Raw genomic sequence first — 22,666 nt, forward strand, 5'->3', positions numbered from 1 at the left:
ATGAATATATAATGCTTATCTCCAAAGAAATATACTTTTTTATATGTAGTATAAGGTCTTAATATTTTTCAGACAAAATGTTAACAATCAAGCTAGTCCATCCTGTAAATCCTTTTGTTCGTTGACCGGCTCCTGATGCTTGATTATATTGCTCCCATGCAAAATTGGTACGTTTCCATTCATTAAAAACCGTATTAACTATGTTTATTCTTAGTTCATGATATATTTTTTTTGCTTTTTCTTGATATGGTCCAGGCGTATTAATATAATTCTAGTGTTCATTTCAATAAAGAACTAAATAAATCATAATTTTACTTTATACAAACTTTGAAGAGCCATATAATTGATATTTATCCAAATTGGACCTCTCCAATAATTTTCGTCTTTTTCAAAGTATGGATTTTTAGTTGAAAGACTTCTAAGTCCATAGGAAGACCATAGATGATCGGATGAATACATTATATCTAATAATTTATCAAAACGCGGTGATGATGCTGATAAAAGACCCGTTAAAAGAGGAAAAATAGTAACATAACCTATATGACACTCATGAATGCTTAAATCTAATGAAATTAGTCGTTGAATATTTATTTTTGAAAAAATTGCATTTTTTATCTATTGTACAATCACAATATGCATTGTGTTCGTCACTCCAGTGTAAATCTATTTTATTAAAGCTAGAAAAATATAGATTTCTCTTTACCATCAATATTTTTAATAATCGCGTTTTCAATAGATTTATATTTTTCAACATCTTCTTGATAGCCAATTTTTTCAGCAATTATTTTAAGTCCTTTAGTAAAAAGCCCCATCCATGATAATAAATCTAAATGCAATTCTCCATTATGTGGGTATGCTCTTGGATAATCGTCTAATCCACTAGCAAAACAATGTTGAGGAGTACATCCTCGCCATCGATATCCTTCATTAGGGGAAGATGCATTTCTGTTCCATTCCTCTATTTCTCCTTGTTGGGTTCTTCTATACCAATTATATTGACGACAAATGAGTGGATAAATTTTTTTTAAATAATCAATAGCCAATTCTGGATATTTTATATATTTAGAATAGATATTTTCTTTTTTGTTGTCTATAGAATTGTTAATTTAGAACTATCAAATTTGAATTAGAATTAACCTTGATCTATTTAAGTTAATAATTAAAATGTCAATAAAATACTAACCAGTTTCATTTCTGTTATTCTGTTCAAGTTTTTCAAGAAAAGAAATAATAGGTAAAATAAGTGTTGGTGGATTAGCACAATAGGAATATTGAATTATGAATTCTTTGGGAACCTTGCTTCTAGATTCGTCTCCAAGTATTTGTTCTCTTGCAATCCATCCATCATCATCTATTAAAGAGAACCAACTCTTTATTATTTCAAGACTAATTACTATTTAATAATAGTGTCAATACATTATTTATAAAATACCTTAAATCATTATCCCAATGTCCAATCAGTAAAAGATGAAATCCTTCATCCCAATAAAAACCTCTTGGAAAGAAAGATCTATTAGGAGTAGTTGTAAACAATGAAAATGGCCCTTGTATTTGTGGAGAAACATATGAATCATATTCTTCAAAAACTTCTTGATATTCATAACTATATGTTCTATCCACAATAGAATCACCATAAAAATATCCAATATTTCCTAAGAGATTTGAGAGAAGATTTTGTGCGAATTCTATGTATTTATCTGAATTAAATGGATCTTTAAAAGAAAATATTTTCATGAATCTTTCCTTAAATAGTTTTGAATTAGAAATAATTTCATTTTCAAGTTGATGACCTATGATAATTAGTAATATGTAAAGTTTGATAAGATTCAGACTGGTCATTGGATCATCTGTTGAGGAATATAATATATCAAACTATTTTAAATTATTGAAATAGAAAAACTTTGCTAAAATATACTTCAAAAGGTCCTTGAAATACTCTTTGAACAAAATGAAAATTTCCCTCCTCATCTATGTTAGGCAACGTATAATAAAGAGCAGCTGGAGGAATATCTTCATTATATTTTTTATAATAGTCTCTTGTAGTTAGAATTAAAACTGAATATAATAAATCTCGATATTTTTGTTATTTTATAGATTTAATGTTTGTATAATAAATACCTTTTGCCATCCACATCTCTTTTTTTGGAACCTTCATACTATGATACATAAATCTGTCAAGATGTTTTTCATTTTCTGCTGTATGGGTAAACAATGGGTATGTATTCGTGCTAGGGCCTTGTGTAATTTCAATATTTTTTTTTTTTGATATTTTATTCATAAAAACAACATTTCCTTTAACTCCCTAAACTATATTAATGAGTAAAATTAGTAAGTTTAAATATTACTTCTTTTCCAAGTTCAGAGATTAGTTTTATTTCATCATTACTAGATGCTATATAAAAAAATATAGATATTTTGTTGTAAACTATTACAAATGTAAATAAATATATATCAATCATAGAAATTATACCATTTTTCGGCTTTCCTTTAATACGTAAACCCCAATTTCCATCTATTATATAATTAAATCTTTTTTTTTATCTAAAATAAAATACTATGTTTTTCTGTATATATTTTAGCGAATCCTATTTCAATTTCTACATTCATTTCATCGTCTTTTATAATTTGACGTCCACCTTTTCTTACATCAAATTCTTCCCATCCATACATCTTTATATTATGATTTTGTTCACATGTATGTCTTATTTCTAGACAAAAAAATATATTATCAGTCTAAAATCTTTTTTTATACGCTGTATTCTTAAATTCACCTCTGATTTGTGTATAATTATCTACTGCCATCCACATTATTCCCATTAACATTCCTTCTGGATCTCGACTTCGAATCCCCATATAAAGATTTGGACGATATGGTCCCCAAAAAAGAGAAGCATTCTCTGCTATTTCTACCTCTTTAGCTAGCCATTCTGATACATTTGCTTTTGTATAAATTAATATCCATTCTTTAATCAATAATATTATAAAAACAAGTTTTCCATAAAAAATCATTATTCTCTTTTAAAAAAATTATATAAGTCATTTAATTTTTTTAAATATTTTTTTAAAAAAACTTGATATATTTTATCTTTATAGATTACGTGAATATGAACATATGAATATTTGAATTATATTATAAAAAGTCGGAATCTGTAGTTATTCTTTTATTAATTAATTGGTACGATTTGTTTTTATTGTTATTTTTGTTTTTTTTGAAAATACTTGATTTTTACTTTATTCCATATAAATCTGTAATTTTTGTTAAGTTTCTTTATATAATTTAGTATTGAATATGAATCTTTATTGTTAAAAGCCAGATTAAACTTGAGTAATTTGATAGGGTTATAGAAATCGGCTTTGAAAAGAAATGAGTAGAAAATATTCTTTGAAAGATGATCAAAGATGGGAGAGAAGCCCATCCAATATAAGGCGATCAAGATCAAGATCGCCTTATAGTGATTCTAAACATATTTGTTTGAAAGATAAATCTTATGAAAGTATGAGAAATATATATATATTGGGTCAGTATTGATAGACTTTTTATTAAGGAAAAAGAAGCAAGGAACGATATTCTAGTCGTAGTGGTCGGAACTATACAGTATCTCATCGCTCAGATAATAATCCACATGTACGTAGACGTAGTATTTCACCTTTAAGCAGATATAGTGTATCACCTCAAGGATATAAAAATACGAATCGTTCTTCGGAATTGAAGGGTTTGACATATTTTTTCTTTATCTCTTATTAATTTTTTTGATTCAGATGATTCAGTATCATCAAAGCATTTAAAATCTGATATAAAAACGTTGAATAATCTTAAAGTTGATGATATCGACAATGAGACATCACAAATGGAAGCTATACTTGGATTTTCTGGGTTTAAGACTACTCATCAGCAAAAGGTTGAAGGTAATGATGTTGGTATTGTATATAAAGTTAAGCCAACAAAATATCGACAATATATGAATAGAAGAGGGTAAATTGAAGTTGATATTTTAGTTTGATTAGTTAAAAATGTGTTTTAGAGGATTCAATAGACCATTAGATACCGATAATCCTAAACGATAATGTCAGAGAAAAAAAAGATTTTGTGTTCATATGTTTTATGATTATTAATGCATAAGATGTTTCTTATTATATCAATAAGATTGTTTTTGTTTTTAGAATATATTTTGATAATGTTTAAATATTAAAAAATGTCTTTTTATGTTATTTAAATTGATTAGGAAAGGAATAATGATGATAATTATAAAAGCGTATTAATGAACGAAGTGCATATTCCTTATTTTGTTAATTTTTTTAAATGTGTAGATCAAAAACAAACCAAAGATTCTTCTGTATTTGTATCTACTTCAACTCCTGAAACCCAATCGTCTTGAAGTTCTGGTCTACAATGAAGGTATATAGATGTTATTATTTTCATGTTATCTTTTATGATTAGGGAAAATTAAGATAAAATTTTTGTTGTATACTTTGTTTCCATTTTTTATTATAATATGGGATCTGCCCTTTGAATATTTTTAATGTGTAAAGCTGTACAATATCATTTGTTATTTTTGTTATTTTTTGGAGATGAGTCCATGTTTTTTTCTGAATAAGTACTAAGTTTCTGTATGTTTTTTTTTTTGTAATCTTCTGAAGGATTCTAAGATGGTTAACTAAAGAAAACAAATTCCTCCGGGAAAATTGAATAATTATATTATTATCCGTTTCTTTATTTTCTAAATCATTTGCCTTAATATCCTTTGAAAAATCACTTATTATTTCTGAATATTTATTTGAATTCCTTGATTGCATATTACATGTATTAAAATAGCTTTAATAATTAATATTATAATTTATCTTTTAAAAGGTATTACCTTAAATAAGGAATTTCTGAAATGTGTGAAATAGATTCTACTGGATCATATAAAGAACAAAGTTTATTAAATATATCAATATAACCAGAATCTAATATTAATTGAGAAAGAAATTCAAATTTTAAAACATCTTTTCAGATAAGTTAATGCAAAACATAATTTTATAACTTACGACTTAATTTAAAGGATTTTAAAAGGAGAAGTAACGTTGAGGAGATTGATTTTGATGCTATTTCTCTCTTTCGTATATGTAGAATTTTTTCTGGAGAAAAAAAATCAAAGTTATTATTTTCTTTTTTACTTTCTTTTTCCAATTATGTTAATTACTACTAATAATCTTAAATTTGGCAAACCTTCTGTATCTTTTTTTGTATAATTTTGTTCATCATCTATTAAAAAGTCTAAAAATTTCATCATTACATATATAAAGGATTCTAAATGTGAAACTAATGACGCCTAAAATCTTGGAAATTATATTATATACAATGTTTACTTACATATATAACCTCAATCGCATTTAATCGAGAATCATGCAATGGATCATTTTGTATATCTAAAGATGGTGATTCTTTTGTTAGATCTAAATTATCTTTAATCCATCCTCTTTCAAATCTCATAAATTTTTCCGTTTCCTCCCATAATTGTATTGTAGATAAATCAATATGAGTTTTGCTTTTAAATAATTCACTAGCTTCTTTAATACTTGTAGGTATCTCCAGATCAAATGAATCAGAAAGAGGAAGTAAAAAGGGCAAATCTTGATTTTTTTTGAATACTGATTGTTTTGTTTTAAGAGAAAAATATGGTGAAGATAATGGCGTAACATAATGTTCTGTAACAGAAGAATCGGAGTCCTTGTGCATTTTTTTAGTTTCAGTTTCTCCTTTATGTATAGGAAGTAATGTAGTATATTCTAGATCAATATTTAGTAATGTTGAAGGAGGCTCATATGTTGGATATTTTGAAATAATATTTTGTCTGAATATATGATAATCGAGAGGCGTTGCTATAATTTCTTTCTTATTGAGCTCTGGTGGTAATCCTGATAACATTCTAAGGTATCGTTTTAAATTCGAGAAATCTTTTGTATTCCCAAATACACAAAGTATAAGTTTCTGGAGAATTTGAATTGTCTGTTATAATAGATTAAATAGTTCTACCAACTTTATTTAGAAAAACCTGAATAATAGGAAAATATAATCTCCATATACTAAGATTAATTTTTAAATTTGCAATTTCTTCAATCATCCATGATATTATAGGTGGGGAAAGATCAACTAAAAATCTTAATATAAAATGTACACCTAATCAAAAATCTTACCAACATTTTTACGAAATTCTAAATCAGAACAAAATGTTTCAAGAAGAAAATAAAATGATGTCATTTTACAGTTTAATTCAACTTTTAATAATGTTATACTATCCAATTCAAATGTATTGATCTTCTCATAAATCATTGGTCTAATTTTTAAATTAATTAAACAAATATTAATTTGAATATCATACTTATAAGTGTTTAATAAATTAACACTTTTTCGTATAGAGTCATATAATATTTTAAGAGCATTACATTCATTTAAAATCTTGTTGTTTTCAAGTATCCAGTATATTTGATCTTGTTGATTTTTTGTTTCTCCATAATTTCCTATATTTTAAAAAAAAATTAAAAATAATAGTAAAATCAAACCTTGAGAAATATAAAATAAAATAAAACAAGACTTAGTACGTATCTTAGGATCCTTTGAATCTAATTCCTCTAATTGATGACAAATAAATTCCTTTTTTTCCTTGATTTTACTATTTATCCATTCTAAAACAATTAAATTAATTAAACCATTTTATCCCTAACCTTTACAAAAAAACGTCTCAAAAACTTTTTTTCCCTGTATAATAGCAACATCATCATAATCATACCATTCTTCGAGTTCATTCTCCAGATCATCTCTATCTTTATATTCAAAATCATATTTCACTGTCTATATCCCATTTAACCTTTTTCTAAAAACAAAATATATACCTTCTGTTCATTAACATTATATATAATCTTTTTTAGTTCAACTAATGTTAATGAATCTCTTGGTAATTCATTTTCTTCCTCTCCTTCTTCGCTCTCATTTTCAACTATTACTGGATCGTTTTCTCTCAAAAAACTCATCAATATATACCTTTTTTAAAAAAAAATCTTATTAAATGATTATTATCTTCTTATAATGACTAGAACTTTATATTTTTCTGATATTTTTTTACTCAAAATCTCTTGTATATTTTTTTGACGTTGGCGTTGCTATGCTAAAGGTTAGGAATTGTATGTGTTGCCCTTGGCAACCTGGACGTGTTGCTATTTACGATAAGCTGATAAATCAAGATCTAACATAAGGCAGGTGGATATTTAGTTATAAAAAGAACAAAAATACGGATAAGAAGTATGGAGCCATTAGATTTTTCTATGAAGATTTGTAGAAGAATCAGTCTTTCTGGGGTAAAATATTGGCGCTGTGGTTTAGTTTCAGTCGGGTTGAAAAATATTTTTGTGGGTTATTTCCCTAGAAAAAAAATATTTAAAGGCTGTAAAATAACATTTCTTAAGGAGTAGATGATGTTATACGTGTGTATGAAAAGTCTCAATCGGATGGCTTAGTTGAAAATTTGTTTCGTGAGCTTAAATGTCAAGTAGAGCCACATTCTGTTATTCGTGGAGAAATAGACGTTATGACGCCGTTATCATTTAATTCTATTAAAGTAGGATATATTGGTAATGAGGAGGTTCTTGTTTGTTGTACCGATTCTGGTTTTGTTAATGTTTGGTTTACGGAAGATTTGTTACGATCACCTTTAATCCTTAATACTGGAAGAAGTGCATGGGGAATTGCTATACATCCTTCTAAAATGCTTTTGGCAATAAGTTCTAACTCTCATGATATTTCTTTGTGGAGTCTTGGAGTTGTAAATCCTTTTGAAGAATGGAATACTAATAATACTGGATGGCCTCATAAGTTTTATGGTCATAACGATAATATACCAAGTATTTGTTTTAATAGGAGTGGTACTATTCTTTCAAGTGCAGGCATTGATGCAACATGTAGGCTTTGGGATGTTATATCAGGTTCATTACTTCATGTTTATATGGATTCTCACAGGTAGGATGTTATCCGCATTTGAATATAAGTTTATATCGATAAACAGGGGCTGGTTTGTTGGTTTTGTTGATTCTATAGCGTTTAAAGTTTTGAAACGTGTGGATTTATCAGAAAAACAATTAAAGTCTAGTTCAAATCAAGTAAATATTAGTTCTATGGACAAAAATTATATAAATGAGGATAATCTATTGCATATGATCGAAAATTGTTCAGATTTAGATGATGAAAAAGAAACGGCTTTGCATGAATCAGATACGGATGATTCCTTGGAGGTACAGAACAGTTTTTATACTAACCTTAGTGTTCGAGAATTATTTAAACAAAGTAATCTTATTAGTTCAGATTCTTTAGATTTTTTTTCTTTCGAAAAGCATGTAGGCTTGTATTTTAACATGACTATATGATTTATAATTACAGGATGATTTTTTTTCATGTTACACTTCAATAAATTATAATGAATTACTTTTTTATGGAACCGAGAAAAGCATAAAAATATGCTGCGTTAGGGAAACATTACCAGGGATTCAATTGTCGGCAGAATGTAAGAATATTTTTGATAATAATGAGAACATTGAGAGTATTTTAAGATATATGGATAGAATTAACATGGTGGAGGTAAGATTACAAATTAAGATGGAGAAGTCTATATATATTCTTATTAGTTTATCCCCGATTTATCTCTTTGTATTGTAGCATCGCAGAAAGGCAAGGCATGTTTAATGCATATGGCAAGAAGTGTGGTCAAGTGTAAAGATGGCACTATTTTATCAAGTTACACCATAATTGCTGATCAACAATTTCCAGAAGATCCGCCTTTGTGTGGATTGCTTGGAATGACTGTAGAAAAGGTTTTTTTGAGACTCTATAAACTTTATGTAAGATTATTTAATTGATTCTTTTTTTTAAAAAAATAATATATTTAGATGCTTTATTATGACGGTACACTGATCGTTTATGAAATTAAAAAACCTATTTTTGATATGACTGATGTGGACGATTTAATATTATGACTGTGCGGGCATTACTTTCTTCTGCTGTATTACTTGTTTTTGCTTCCAATCCTGCCATTCTTTTTCTATTAATTGGTGTTCCTCGTTCATCGTGTCTTTGATGTAAAAATATGCATTTAGCTTTGAATGAAGCAGCCAATTCACTATTCCTAAATGGCGTATAATTGAAACAAGGAAAAACCATATAGTAGAGAATGCTGTTCCGACTAAAACGCCGACTATTACTTGCCATATTGTATGATATTTAAAATATACCCTAAAATATATTAATTATTTTGATTAATTATCAAATATATATTTATTATATAAAACCTGCTAAAACAGATAGATATTAAAAGAAAAGCAAGAACAATTGTGTTTCGAGTGTAGTATATTTTTGGCAAATATCGTGCTCTAATTCATTGTCAGGTTTTCTTACATATAATACAAATCTTTGCCTGAAAAACATCCATAATATCATATATCCTGTAAAATATGATGTAAATTGTGCATGATTACTTGGCATTCCATAGCCTTTTATTAATGCTAATTTCGTATTATTTCTATAATAGATAAAAAATATTTTTACTTACGATTCGGCCGTGGTTGTTGAATCTTTTCTTTAAGATGAACATTCAAAAGCTGGCAAATGATCTGTCCAATATAGATTAATATTACTTCAACCTCTCTTCGGCAATAAATAAGAGTTAGATAAACAACAACAACTTCGAGTGGCAGTAGTGCAAGAAGAGCTGAAATTGTTGATAAAAAATCCCGTGGATTATAAATATATGTTGTTTCTATGAAATATGATTAATGTTTTTAAAATAAGTTTCTTACGAAATGATGAAACATTGTATAATTCGGATTGTTTTGAATATATTGATTGCATTATAATGGGCATAATACCAAAGAAATCAGAATTTAATAATACTAATTGTTGTTTAATAAGTAGTATGTAAACAATATAATAAAGTATGAGAAAAAGGTGTAAAATCCAGTTTTACAATAAAAATTCCGGTGCGGGGAATCGAACCCCGAGCTTGGCTGCACCCTAAATTTATGAGAGAGCCAAATGTTGACCATTACACCACGCCGGATAGTCCTTAGCAAACAAGGTAATATTGATTATAACTCTTTAATTTAACATTTTATGTATTATTATTGAATATTGAAGTTGAACTAAAAAAATAAATAAAATACTTTATCGTATAACCCTAACGTTAACAAGATCTTTCTGTATTCATTTATTGATCTTTGAATACATAATAGTTTAAAATAATCGTATTATCGTACACAAATTTATGTATTTTCCATGGTCAAAGAGTTAATTTTTGTTTTTAGCTTAGCAGCAATTCTTTTATGCCTACGTCCCTGTACATGAATCGTCCATTGAGGAAGACCGACTGCTACAAGAGGCGCTCCTGATGAAGTTTTACAAACGTTACAAGTATAATGTTTCCAAAGATATGTTTGAGATGCATAACTAATAATTTTATCAAATTACGATATATATATGTATATATCCAACATACTCATGTATTTTTTCTGAAGAAAGTAGTGTTGCTGCAACTGTATTAAGTGAAAGAGGATCTGGGCCCGGTTTGTCTTGTAAAAAGTCTAAAATTATATTAGATTTGATAGGTCTAAAGCCTACCTAAAATTCATAAGAATACGTGTTTTCAATATTACCTGAAAAAAGTGAAATAGCAAGATTCTGTATCTGAGTATCCCAAAGTGATAGATTAGTCGCATCTAAAAGGTAGAATCGAATATTCATCCCAGCCGCTTTGCAAAGAGGATATAATTTATTTTTAATCCATTTTACCTGTTTTCTAGCATATTGACGAGTAGCAAGTTTCATAGATGCAATTGCATTCAAAAGATATCTATTTCTCGTTTGCTCCTTAGAATTTTTAGGCAGTTGAAGATATGGCAAAAATTCTTTGAATCCTAACATGTGTTTTTTTATGTTAAATATAATTCTTTATACCTACCAATGGCTTGCCAAATTCCTTTTTGTACGTCTAGATCTATTTTTTGTTTATCAAGTGTATTCCATACATCGTACATCATATTAATTTCATCAAACAAACCCGAATCACACATTTTGTCAACTCTTTTGTCAAGAATTTCATCCAAAACTTTATAATCACAATATACCCAAAAAATACATGTTCTAAATCTAGGAACTTCACGTTTATCACTATGTTGCCGTTGTTCATTATACAAATCACTAGGACGAGTCCCCGTTTCATAGTAGATTTCAAGAGAACGCTGAATCTTACGTCGATCATTTGGATGCCATCTTTTTGCAATCAACGGATCAATTTCTTTCAAATGACTGTATAAATCTACTGTAGACATATTCAATAAATGACTAGACATATATTCCTTTTTTTCTTCTTCCTTATCTAATATTTTCTCTTCTGTTTCTCCTACTTCTTTCTTTTTTGATAAAAGTGCATTTTTAAATAAAACTGATTGTATATAATAATGAGTTCCTCCTATAAAAACCGGCAATGTCTTTTTCTCATGCAAACGCTCTATCTTCTCCTATTATTAACATCCTACATGCTATACTCACAACTACAATATAAAGTGCTTCTTTTTCATATTGAAAAACATTATATGCATCAGTTATATTTAAATATCCAAGTAAATGATGCTTAACACCCTGTCGTTCTTCTAAGGGTTGTTTATTAGTAAGAACATCCAATCCTTCATAAATTTGCATAGCGTCTCCATTAATAATTTCTCCCGAAAATGCTTTGGCAAGTGCAACGCCTAACTTATATATTATTAATTCTTAAATCTCAAGGCATATATAAACAACTTTAGATTTTCCTGAACCTGTAGCCCCTAAAAAACATCAATTGATGGAGTATATGCGTTAAACTAACCTATAATAACACAAATATTTCGTAATGATGTTTGCATATATACAAATTTTCCCAAAAACTTTATATAATATAGATCTTCTCGCCTAAATTATATTATTTCTACAGATTTAATCATAAGATACCTTATATATGCTCCTTTAAAATATCATAAAAGCCCAAATATACCTTCATTTTGGTTTTTTGCTTTTAAATTATTCTTCGAAAAACTACCTCGTAATTTATTTTTATCTAAAAAGTTTACAAGATCCTAGATAATATTTGCTCTCTTTTTAATACATAAAACTTCGATTTTATTCAATAAAAATACTTCATTAATAATGTTTTATTTACTTTTATAAATTTATATTACTATCGCCTCTAAAAATTACTAATACATAATACTTCTTAGAACATATTCATATAGTAGTTTATTCATTTACAACATATTTATATATAATCTTCCTTTAATATTATATTATAATATATATAAAAATAAATTTAATTTTTTCTATTACATTTTTTTATTCCTATACATGATTTTTTATTTGACATTTTAATAAATTCTCTCGGGCATTATCTCCATTTTTAACCTCTCTTATATAAAAAATAAAGTAATATAAATATATATATTACTTTATTGTTATTCTTTTAGTATTTATATTAATCTATACATTTTTTTTAATTCTCTTAATATCAGCTTTTTAATTTCTTTAATATCCGGAAAAAGGGTTTATATAAAAAAACATAGGTTAGAGCTGCATTGCTTAAAAATTATCTGTAAGATAGATATTCTATATAAGCCTTGGTTTTTAAAGATTTAAAAGCTCTGTTTTTACGTGGATATAAATATGACTCCTCTTATTTCATGGATTTTATTCCTTGGTTTTTCAGGAACAGTTTATATTGCTTTAAAGGGCGTACCGTGCTTAAGATTTTCTTTAGAAGATAAGACAAGATCAGATAGGATTGAAGGAGAGATATTAGGACAAAAAGTACGTAAGAAGCGGCGTCTAGCTTTAGATAAAGTGTTATTGGAGGAAACAGTGGCAAAATCTCGAAATGTATGCGTACGAGAAGTAAGAAAAAGCTAAGTTTTATAAGAGAGAAGTAATAAAATATAGAATACTAGTCAAATAGAAGAAGATCCTAATACTATATCAAAACAACCTTTATATGCGTCAAAACCATTGGCGCGTGGGCCAAAAAGCCCTATGTATGCGTCATTGTATGCGTCTCTAGATGATGAGAATGGAATGGAATTATCAGAGTCTAAAAAGCATGAAGAGTTCTCATCAGCAAAGAAATCAGTAGAGTCGGGTACATTTAAACAATTAATGGATAATGATAATGTAAAAACAAAAAAACAAAAGCAAAATGCAGTAAAACGCGAAAAACAGAAGCTATTAAAGGCTCGTATTGAAGAAGAACGGCTTAGAAATTATCGTGTTCATCAGAAAACTCTTGAGGAAGAACGGCTTAAGGCGCTAGTTCGTCAAGCATCAAGTTCGGCTTGGAATTCGCAACCAGAATCGGGAGAATGGATAGTGGTTGGTGGTAAGGGGAATCGTCACGCAACTTCAGTATTTGCTACAACAGCTGGGTAAACGAAGATGATGATAATTGGATGAGATATGCGGATTTTTTCATTACTTTTTTCTGTATATAGTGGAGAGGTTTTTTTTTGAAAATTTTAATCTTAATTTAAACAACGTTTAAATAGATATTTTACATTAATTTAATATACAATAAGGGTTATGGATTTACTATTTGAGGATAGTATATATTTTATTATATATAATATTAAAAGAAGTTGAGCTTGAGGCTTATTATTAAGTGTCATAAAGCGCAGGCTGTTTTTTATTAGAAAAAATAAAATAGATCCTATACTCTACTCTATTAATATTGAATTTTTTTTGCTTTTATTTTGATGTTAAAAAGAAACTATATAGTAACTTTATTTGATAAAACAAATGTGTTAGTTTTCTTTAAAATAAATGGTTTCTTTTTAAAATATAAATATAATATGTTTTATAAAAAAATGTTGAAAATACAATGAAATAGAAATTATTAATATTGTAGAAGTTCTTGATATATTACACCGGCGAATTTTGAATATTTTAATCTACATTATTTGATAAAAATAATTTATTTATAAAAACTTTTTTGATGTTTCAAAGTATTGAATGTATATAAAAGGCTGATATTAATATATTATTCTTTTTTTACATTATTTAAAATTTTTTGCTCAATAAAAAAGTTGGAATGATGCATTAATGTCTAATTGAATTAAAATATAGTATGTTTTATCTATTTGAAAAAACACTTATAAATCCAGTTAGTTAAATATAAATTTATTATGAATGCTATATTTATTTATTTATATAAAAATGCTTTAAAATGCACAAAAAAATCTTTATAGTGCTTAGCCTAGATTAATTTATGGTTATTTTATAATAATAAACTATATGTTCACTTAAATATGTATTTGTATATAAATTCTGTATAAATTATTCTTCAAATTGTCCTCCATTTTTTAACCCAATTTTTTTATTAGTTATCCATTCTTCTCCCAAAACTCTTAGTCTAGTTGCATTACTTCCTTTATTATTTCCAGCCCATTCATTTACTGCAAGTCGAATTAGCTTGTCTGCTTGTAATCCATAATGCTTCATAAAAGCATTTCCTGCAATATCTATAAATGTGCTAATGATTGCAAAAACCGTTTCAGAGGAAGGAGATTCATTTAGAATTTTAGCAAGAAGAGTCCATCCAAAACGTATGGGTAGATGATTAGGAATATATTGAGTTTGCATAATTGCCGAAAAAACTGCAAAAATTCCACACTGTCTTTCTGTATAAGATGCTTCTTCTTCAAACTTTCCATTCTTTGAACGATAAAACCCTAATGCTTTTCTTCCTTCTTCTGTATTCTTATTATACTAAAAAATATATAATTATTCCTATAACTTTTAACAATCAAAGTCCTACATTGAAATATGGTATTGTATAAGGACATTTTTTAGCAAAACGTGCCAAAAGTATATCAACCAAATCAGGATGAGTAGACATCAAAAAAACACAAACAGTAGCTAAAGGATATGCTGAATATAAATTAACAGTAACTTCCGTTTCTGCTTGCTTCTATATTAAATTAGAATTAGAAATATAATCGAAATTCTTTACTATAATTGCTTTTGATAAAAAATTCAATATCCAATGATATACTGTTATAGCCACTTCTTTAGATGTTTTGATAATTTCTTCCAAATCTCTTGTCTATATAATTAGTAATATTTTTAAAAAAAAAACATATTAAATACAATGCGTGTTATTTGTTGTTTTGAATTTGTTAATTGACCACATTTTGGAGTAATTTTACGCTTGTTTTGAAAACAGAATGCTCTCCATGTCGCATTCTCTGAAACTGGTTTAAGAACATTCAATTTAATATCCTAAAAACATATTAGAAAATTAACTTGAACATAGTCACCCACTTCTATCCTCTTTTTATACATTAATACACGATCCATTGCATTATATACATATTCCTTTTTCAATTCTGGAGTTTTCTTTTCTTCAGCTATCGGTTGTAAAACATTAATTGTTTCCAGTGAATCCACTTTATTTTCGTCATTATCCTTTTTTTCTAGTATTTTTGTATTTTTTTCTTCAAGTTTCTTTTGATAAATCATCTCTTGTTGCTTGATTTCAATATTTTTCCGTTCAATCTCCTTCTCTTCTTCATCTGCTCTCTTTATTGCTTTCTCTATGTTCTCCACAATCTCTTTATTTCTATGTTCAAATAATATACTCTCTTTAAAATCCATTTCTTTATGTTTCATTGTTATTTTTTCTAAATGTTTTTCCAATGATATATCATATTTTGAGCAATCTTCCAAACAATGTGTACGATTCCCAATTAAAGAGAATGCATGGTCTATTTCTGATGCTTTTTTTTTCATAGCTGACTGCTTGTATTAAACATATAAAATATTCTCTAAGTTTTTCTCACATGGACAATTTCTTTGGTTTTTTGATTATAAAGATGCCATGAATCAAGACCATAACTTTTTCAAATAAATAAGACATAATCTATATGTATAATACCCTTTACTTTCCAAAATTTACTGGATATTCTTCATCCTCACTGTCATAAATATCATCATCGGTATCCTCCAAATTTTTGAAATTATTCTTAAATTGCATAGTTCTATATACAAAGCCGATGTCTTCTTTCCTGACGTTTTTATGGTTTTTTATAGGATTTTGGTGGGCTATCAAGGTATTTATAGAAAAATTGTTATTTCTTATGCCGATCAATAAAAATTTATATTTAATGAAAAATAAAAAATATTTGAATATTATATTTTATATTAGAGAAATACAACAAAGTGTTTTTTGAATAAGACGAATCTGAAAAAAGAGTGTTTTCTATATAAAATTTTCAGCAAAAAAAAAGCATTTTGCAAATATTAAAATCAATTAATTCTTAATATTTTATGGATTTCGTCTGTATTTTGATTCGATTGTATTTTTTTGGTGAAAGTATCTCTTCCTAAATTATCTGGACTTTTAACTTTATAAATCCGAACAAGCCAGTTTTCAGTGGTAAAGGCTTCTTCTGTGAAATTATATTAGTTTTTGTTAATGGAGATGGTTTAGTTACCCAATATATTCAATGAAATATCATCTGAAGGTATATTTTGTTGTCTTACTAAATCATATGAATGGCCTTTACCGTATACTTTATTAAAGCTATGTCGATTAAAATAAGGAAAGATAAAGAAACAAACGAACTTGTAATAAGACATTTTATATAAAAGACTGTTCCTCATAACAGGAGTTGCATATTCGTCAACTCGATATCCATGATAATAGGAATAAAAGTCACTTTCTTTTATTTCGTTTGGCCATATACCTTCTGCCTATAAAATAATTATATAATAGATACAACATATTTAGAGTATACAATTTTAATCATCCAAAGAAACTTAATGTAATTAGTTAAAAACCTTTGATTTATTATTTTTAATTTTTACCTTATTTATATCATCTCCTGAATAACCTAATAATCCCCCAAAAATAATAAGAATATAATCTACATCATGTTTTCTTAAAATTGGATATGAAATTTCTTCCGGACTAGCCATCACTTTGCCTACTGTCTATATCTAATTAGTCATTACAGAAAAATATGAATATATTTACCGCGATATGGGTATTATTCCAAGTGTTATTATCAACTAAGGTAATTCTATCTGCCATGCCAGTAATTTGATAACCATAGTCCCACCAACTCATTATTTTTGTATCATATGGAGTATTTTGCCTTAACCAATAATATGCTTCTCGAAAGTCATCAATAATATAATCCCTTCCTTGTGATGTAGATCCTGATAAAACTACAGATGGTGAAGAGTATACATTAGATGTGATCCATGTGCAGTGATTAACAAACATTACTAAATAATAAAAAAATGTGGCTATTAATATAACCTTTGGAATTCGTGATTTAACGAATTCATTAGACATGCCTTTTGATGTTTTAAATGTGCTAGATATATAGTATTTCCGTTTTTCTATGGATCTCTGCGCTTTTTGATAAATTGCTTTTGAAGTAGATACATCCGATTTTGCTTTAGACGAACTAGATATTATTTTAAACCAAATTTCTGGAAATACTAAATATTTGTCTAACAATAATGATAAACCAAGTGCTGACGAGACACATACAATAGGTGCTAATACTAATATAAGACGAACCATTACTCCCGAAAAATAACTAGCCATAATACTGTAAATTATAGCAAAAATATGTTCGTTCTCTAATTTCTGAAAATAAAAAAAAACTCCAACAGGAAATAGCCATATTAATAATGAAAAATCGAAATAAAAATATGACCAAGAAGTAGGCTGATGTTCTGAAACAGAAACAATAATAGGAATATGAATTCTTGCATAATCGGCATTCCATAAAGAATAAAAACGACCTGTCCATGGAGAAATAGTTCCCGTTATTGTTAATACTATCAACAAGAGAAAAGATAATAAAAATATAAAGAATACACTATATTTAAGGAGATCATGAAATTTTTTATCAGAGATATGAGATCGTATGAAGTTTGTAAAAGCAATAAGTTGTATTAGGCCAAAAATACCTAATATCTTAATTACCAATATTATCTCTTATCAGAAAAATTACCGAGAGCAGCCATATGCTCATTAGAACGAATTGGCTGAAATCCAATGAATGGAATTTGCATTGACATTAGTGTGCCTAAAGTATAAAAGCTAGAGTACGCTACGTATATTTTCGATGAGTAACGGCCCATTAAAATAAGACAAAAGCAATGTAAAGGGATCATGTTTATAATAAAAGCGTAACCACCTTTCATTCTATATAAGTATTTAAATATATGTATATATATTACCCCAAGCTGCTGCCATATAAAAATAAAAAAAGGCTGTTAATGAACCAAAGAAGGAACTTCCTGTCTTTATAGCTTTGTTCCATAAACAAAATGTTGTCATAAGAAGGGTAATGGCAATCGCTTCATTATCGTAACTTCCTGAAACAGATCTTGAAATGTATCCTGGTACGATAGCAATTAATGCAGCCGCTAAAAGTCCGGACGACTCGTCTTTCAAATCTTTTGTAAAAAAGTATGTTGCGATTGTCGTTAAGCTAGAGAATGCTGGAGCAAAAAAAACGCAAACGTTACGTATATCAATAGGATAATTGAAAAAATGAAATATTGAATGAATAATGTAGGACGTTACCATCAGTCCTGGATATAAAGTTCCACCTGTTACACGGCCAAGTGGATACCATCTTGAATATTCATCAGTATTTGTTAAATAAAGGGAAAAAATAAAATGGAATTATACGTTCGATCATCAAACCAATTCCAAAATTCATCTAGAGAAGAAGAAATAATATACTTCGTAGCTCGGAAATTAAACCCTTGATATTTTGATATCAAATCATAATGTTATATATAAATTTTTTACATGGATCAAATTCATGAATAATAGATTCATATCTTATAGGTTTATTAGCACAAAAACTAGATAAACATTTAGAAAAACATACTTTATAACAGAAAATAGTCTAGGAAGAATAGATGAAGCTTAAAAGAAAAATTATTAAATTTATTTTTTTTGTTAAAAGTCTACCTGAAATAGTTATAAAAATAAGTATCTATAAAAATTAGTCAAATATTTAAAAAGATTAGAAGCATACCTTCAGTATCCCCCTTACATTCCTAATAGTTTCCTTAGAAGATGAAGAGGTCTTATAAACTTGATTCATTTTAATTAAAAATGTTTTTCAAATTGGTAGGGTTTTTCTTGCGTGAACGGAGAATGTGAATAGAAATAGAAAAAAATGGTGAAATAAAATGTAATAAAGTGCCGAAAAGATAGTTACCAATGAATTTTTGCCTTTTTCTAACATAGATGTCTATGTTTTTATATAAATATCTTTTTAAGAAATTCTAAGTTTGTGAATTTAAATAAATGCCAATTATTTTTATTATAAATAACGATAAATTGGTAGAATTGTATCTTTATTTCTTTTGTTTTTTTTGATCATTATATATTTAATTTGTTTTTATTCGACCTCAATGCATTCTATTATTAATTTGTTATATTATACAATAAAATCCTCCTTATTTTCAATCATAATATAATGTCAAATATCCTTTTTTAGTTTCAACTAATATTTTCTTTTTTTTCTTCTGGATTTTCTTCTTTCCATTGTTTATAATAAATATTACCGTCAAATCCATGTTTTTGACCCGGCCCAAATGATGAACGTATTGGTCGTACCTTTAATGTCACGAATGGCTTCAGCTAGATTATATTAACTCTTTTCCTCTTTATTTTTATACAAATAAGTACTGGAGTTGTATCAAGACCATTTGGAACAATGAATGTTCTAACTTTAGCCCAATCAATAATATAACCACCTAAACTTTTTTAGAAAAAAATGTCATTTCTATATAATTCTAAGAATAATAATAGACCTCGCTTTGTATGTCTTCCCATTGAACCTGTTCGAGATCCTTTGTAAAACTGACGACCCTGTTTAGAAGTCATCGGAAGCCTTAAAATATCATTTTTTTTCCAGAAAAAAAAAGAGAAATATATTTACCTTTTAGCTCCTTCCAAAATTTGAGATGGTTTGAGCATTATTTATTGTTTTTAGTCTTCTTTTTTTCAAAAAAAATGATCGTCGATTAATCCTTGAAATATAAAACGTTGAAATTTCGAGATGAAATTAGCATACAAAATGCATATTTAATACATACATAACGCATAAATAACGTGTATATCATCTTTACAGACAATCACAAACAGTAAACGCAATATTTATGTAATTAAGTCTATTTAAACAGATTACTGGTATATACAAATACACATATAATCCATTGTATCAAAACATAGTGGTTTATGGAATACTTATTAAACACGATATATCGAATATCTGCATTTTATGTGCTAAAAATAAAGAACATGAATAATGTATATGTAAATCTGTGTATAAATATGTGTATAAATGCATGCGTTTTGCATGTTTATATTGTTTTTATGAGACTGAATTGTATGCGTGATAATATGCATTTTTATATACGTTTTTATGTTTTATTTGCGTCATTTTTTTTCCTTTATGCATTTAACTCTTATGCTTTATTTCGATGCATTGATATAAAAGGGTATAAATATGTTACAATAGGACCAAAAAAAAAGTTTAACTCAATCCACCCCAACCACCCCGAATTCTTCGCGCAAGCTGTATATCTTTTTGCATAATTGTAACACGTTTTGCATGAATTGCACATAGATTGGTATCTTCAAATAAATGAACAAGAAAAGCTATGTTGTCAGGGAAAATGATAGATACTTTATAACGCACCTTCTGTAGCTTCTTGTAAACACAAAATTGCTGTAGATTGCCAGCGAAGACCAAAATCTGTTGAAAAACTGGCGACATAATCTGTCGCAATATCTCGAACCTAGATTTACATAAATAACTTTTTTTTCTAGATTTTACAACGCATACAACTCGTGCAAATGGCAATTTCCGTATTAGAAGGTCCGTACTTTTTTGATATTTTCTAATCTCCTTCAATGCAACTGTACCAGGTCGATATCGTCGTGCTTTTCCACGCGGAATTGGATCACCAGCTATGCATATAACCCATCAAAACATTCATAAATCTTTTCCAACTTACGTTCTATATTTCCTGATGCTCCTGCTAATGTTTTTCGCGCTGCCCGCGTACTTCCTTCCGATAGTCTCCCTGCCGATTTTCGTGCTGTATTTTTGGCTCTCGCCATATTATCTCCTCACTGATGCCTCTCCCAGTTACTGCCTTCCACGTTTTAAATAGCTTCTTCCTTTTGATCTTTTTCGATGTTTTTTTCTAAGTTTGAATTATCTTGAACGCGACTCGGAATTTTCTATTTACGTGTTACAATAATATTTTTTCAATTTTATATACTTTTTTATGTATTTTTTTGTTTATTTAGACTTTAATTGTCTCTTATTCTATTAATTTTTACATATAATCTTTCTTTTAGTTGTCATTGAAAGTTGTCAGTAGTTTATTGAATCAGGATTCATAGGGTCATAAAGTTTATTGGTTTTTTATGAGAATATTTTAATAATAATGTTTTTTTCCTTTTTTAAGAGATTTTCATTTGTCTATGGAAAATATATCCAAGAAATATGTTATTTATATGTTTATATTTTTTTTTGGATAATTAGCTTTTGTATTATTTTACTTGATGTCTATTGGAAATCATTGAACAGGCAAAAAACGAGTTTGTATGATTCAAATCAATTCATTATTTTTTCCATACATTCCTAATATTTTGAGAAAATTTTATGTATATTATTTATGTTTTCTTCATTTTAGTTCTTGGATACTATAGATGTACAATTTTAACAAGCATTGTATTTATGGTTTATTATTATTTCTTTTATAAATTGGACAAATTTTTAAAAATTTTGCTTAAAAACATTTGAATTACAGAATTTTATTTTATTTTCTTTTTTCCTTAGCTGGTTCTTATTTTTTTCAGTAAATTCTTATTTCGAATACTTAAAAAGTACTGGTTATATTGGTCTTGTATTTATTGACTATTTTCTTTATATTCGTTACAATTCATGTACTATATGAACTTTATTTTGCTGAGAAAGGCTTTTTTTGCTTATTTCAAATAATGATTTATTATAGACTTTAGAACAAATTTATTTAAATATTTTGAAGACTGAGTCTAATCTTAATTTATATTAAGATTACATTGATTTTAAATACAAATGTTTTTCTTTTTTAAAATAAAAAATAGTTGTAATTTTTATTTTAAAAATTTAATTTATTTAATGTTTTTTTTTTCAAATTTTAATCTTTTAATGGGTTGCAAAAATTTATTATAATGGACTAATTTATTAATAAATCTATCAATTCATCTTATTTTTTATTTTCCTTCATTTTTATTAATACTTTTTTCAAATTATTCTCTTCAATTTATAAAGTATTAACAATTATCTTTTGTTTTTTCGATGTCTTTTTTAAAAAAATTTAATTATACTTTTCAATTATTTTAATATATTAGGTACTATTCTTTTTTTTATTTTATTCTTCTTATCACAACTTCATTAATTTTATCACAATTTTATACTTTTTTTATCATTTATCTTTTTAACTTTTATTTCTTCATTTTTAGCTCCGATTTCTTTTTTTTTTTAAATTTATTTATAACCCTTATCTTTTTTATAAACTGCCTGGTTTTCT

At 27.2% G+C, this 22,666-nt stretch overlaps 11 protein-coding genes and 1 non-coding gene across 12 annotated transcripts; 3 read left to right on the forward strand and 9 right to left on the reverse strand.

Annotated features, from left to right (window-relative positions):
• Positions 1–18: 18 nt before the first annotated feature.
• On the reverse strand, positions 19–3,026 carry PNEG_01159 (hypothetical protein). The gene is made up of 14 exons (XM_007874883.1): positions 2,772–3,026; positions 2,556–2,708; positions 2,471–2,512; positions 2,346–2,425; positions 2,119–2,302; positions 1,916–2,070; positions 1,833–1,872; positions 1,433–1,790; positions 1,184–1,386; positions 1,138–1,143; positions 704–1,090; positions 607–663; positions 316–563; positions 19–271 (listed from the first exon to the last, which is right to left on the reverse strand). Exons 1-14 carry the CDS (start codon positions 3,007–3,009, stop codon positions 59–61), a joined length of 2,364 nt encoding a protein of 787 aa, XP_007873074.1. The 5' UTR covers positions 3,010–3,026; the 3' UTR covers positions 19–58.
• A 338-nt stretch (positions 3,027–3,364) lies between these two features.
• Positions 3,365–4,065, forward strand: PNEG_01160 (hypothetical protein; the record flags this gene model as incomplete). Its single annotated transcript, XM_007874884.2, has 4 exons — positions 3,365–3,494; positions 3,546–3,713; positions 3,760–3,973; positions 4,023–4,065. The coding sequence occupies 4 exons, from the start codon at positions 3,365–3,367 to the stop codon at positions 4,063–4,065; spliced, it is 555 nt and encodes a 184-aa protein (XP_007873075.1).
• Positions 4,066–4,156: 91 nt separating this feature from the next.
• On the reverse strand, positions 4,157–7,047 carry PNEG_01161 (hypothetical protein). The gene is made up of 13 exons (XM_007874885.1): positions 6,874–7,047; positions 6,706–6,832; positions 6,544–6,666; positions 6,363–6,501; positions 6,178–6,317; positions 6,036–6,133; positions 5,354–5,989; positions 5,210–5,312; positions 5,029–5,160; positions 4,857–4,986; positions 4,470–4,813; positions 4,322–4,425; positions 4,157–4,278 (listed from the first exon to the last, which is right to left on the reverse strand). The coding sequence occupies exons 1-13, from the start codon at positions 7,009–7,011 to the stop codon at positions 4,207–4,209; spliced, it is 2,286 nt and encodes a 761-aa protein (XP_007873076.1). The 5' UTR covers positions 7,012–7,047; the 3' UTR covers positions 4,157–4,206.
• A 234-nt stretch (positions 7,048–7,281) lies between these two features.
• PNEG_01162 (hypothetical protein) lies at positions 7,282–8,886 on the forward strand (the record flags this gene model as incomplete). Its single annotated transcript, XM_007874886.1, has 5 exons — positions 7,282–7,390; positions 7,444–7,993; positions 8,040–8,367; positions 8,411–8,608; positions 8,656–8,886. 5 exons carry the CDS (start codon positions 7,282–7,284, stop codon positions 8,884–8,886), a joined length of 1,416 nt encoding a protein of 471 aa, XP_007873077.1.
• Positions 8,887–8,962: 76 nt separating this feature from the next.
• On the reverse strand, positions 8,963–9,886 carry PNEG_01163 (hypothetical protein; the record flags this gene model as incomplete). The annotated part of the gene is made up of 6 exons (XM_007874887.1): positions 8,963–9,146; positions 9,185–9,259; positions 9,316–9,396; positions 9,441–9,528; positions 9,576–9,782; positions 9,823–9,886. 6 exons carry the CDS (start codon positions 9,884–9,886, stop codon positions 8,963–8,965), a joined length of 699 nt encoding a protein of 232 aa, XP_007873078.1.
• Positions 9,887–9,997: 111 nt separating this feature from the next.
• PNEG_05019 lies at positions 9,998–10,082 on the reverse strand. The gene has a single exon. It is a non-coding gene; the product is annotated as a tRNA-Glu (tRNA).
• A 202-nt stretch (positions 10,083–10,284) lies between these two features.
• Positions 10,285–11,922, reverse strand: PNEG_01165 (tRNA dimethylallyltransferase; the record flags this gene model as incomplete). Its single annotated transcript, XM_007874888.1, has 7 exons — positions 10,285–10,468; positions 10,518–10,602; positions 10,675–10,935; positions 10,980–11,532; positions 11,576–11,773; positions 11,819–11,844; positions 11,886–11,922. 7 exons carry the CDS (start codon positions 11,920–11,922, stop codon positions 10,285–10,287), a joined length of 1,344 nt encoding a protein of 447 aa, XP_007873079.1.
• Positions 11,923–12,466: 544 nt separating this feature from the next.
• PNEG_01166 (hypothetical protein) lies at positions 12,467–13,637 on the forward strand. Its single transcript, XM_007874889.1, has 3 exons — positions 12,467–12,641; positions 12,689–12,940; positions 12,986–13,637. The coding sequence occupies exons 2-3, from the start codon at positions 12,713–12,715 to the stop codon at positions 13,466–13,468; spliced, it is 711 nt and encodes a 236-aa protein (XP_007873080.1). The 5' UTR covers positions 12,467–12,641; positions 12,689–12,712; the 3' UTR covers positions 13,469–13,637.
• Positions 13,638–14,371: 734 nt separating this feature from the next.
• On the reverse strand, positions 14,372–16,070 carry PNEG_01167 (hypothetical protein; the record flags this gene model as incomplete). The annotated part of the gene is made up of 7 exons (XM_007874891.1): positions 14,372–14,803; positions 14,853–15,005; positions 15,048–15,140; positions 15,185–15,316; positions 15,359–15,832; positions 15,877–15,931; positions 15,979–16,070. 7 exons carry the CDS (start codon positions 16,068–16,070, stop codon positions 14,372–14,374), a joined length of 1,431 nt encoding a protein of 476 aa, XP_007873082.1.
• Positions 16,071–16,342: 272 nt separating this feature from the next.
• PNEG_01168 (hypothetical protein) lies at positions 16,343–19,195 on the reverse strand (the record flags this gene model as incomplete). Its single annotated transcript, XM_007874892.1, has 13 exons — positions 19,108–19,195; positions 19,041–19,065; positions 18,958–18,994; positions 18,876–18,907; positions 18,753–18,828; positions 18,296–18,696; positions 18,067–18,252; positions 17,073–18,022; positions 16,904–17,029; positions 16,834–16,854; positions 16,662–16,789; positions 16,531–16,619; positions 16,343–16,485 (listed from the first exon to the last, which is right to left on the reverse strand). The coding sequence occupies exons 1-13, from the start codon at positions 19,174–19,176 to the stop codon at positions 16,343–16,345; spliced, it is 2,283 nt and encodes a 760-aa protein (XP_007873083.1). The 5' UTR covers positions 19,177–19,195.
• A 382-nt stretch (positions 19,196–19,577) lies between these two features.
• Positions 19,578–20,057, reverse strand: PNEG_01169 (hypothetical protein; the record flags this gene model as incomplete). The annotated part of the gene is made up of 4 exons (XM_007874893.1): positions 19,578–19,718; positions 19,767–19,834; positions 19,892–19,971; positions 20,020–20,057. The coding sequence occupies 4 exons, from the start codon at positions 20,055–20,057 to the stop codon at positions 19,578–19,580; spliced, it is 327 nt and encodes a 108-aa protein (XP_007873084.1).
• A 571-nt stretch (positions 20,058–20,628) lies between these two features.
• Positions 20,629–21,308, reverse strand: PNEG_01170 (histone H3-like centromeric protein cnp1). The gene is made up of 3 exons (XM_007874894.1): positions 21,101–21,308; positions 20,929–21,053; positions 20,629–20,881 (listed from the first exon to the last, which is right to left on the reverse strand). Exons 1-3 carry the CDS (start codon positions 21,204–21,206, stop codon positions 20,771–20,773), a joined length of 342 nt encoding a protein of 113 aa, XP_007873085.1. The 5' UTR covers positions 21,207–21,308; the 3' UTR covers positions 20,629–20,770.
• Positions 21,309–22,666: the final 1,358 nt, after the last annotated feature.

The sequence above is a fragment of the Pneumocystis murina genome (assembly GCF_000349005.2).
Source record: "Pneumocystis murina B123 chromosome Unknown supercont1.6, whole genome shotgun sequence".
NCBI lineage: Eukaryota > Fungi > Ascomycota > Pneumocystomycetes > Pneumocystales > Pneumocystaceae > Pneumocystis > Pneumocystis murina.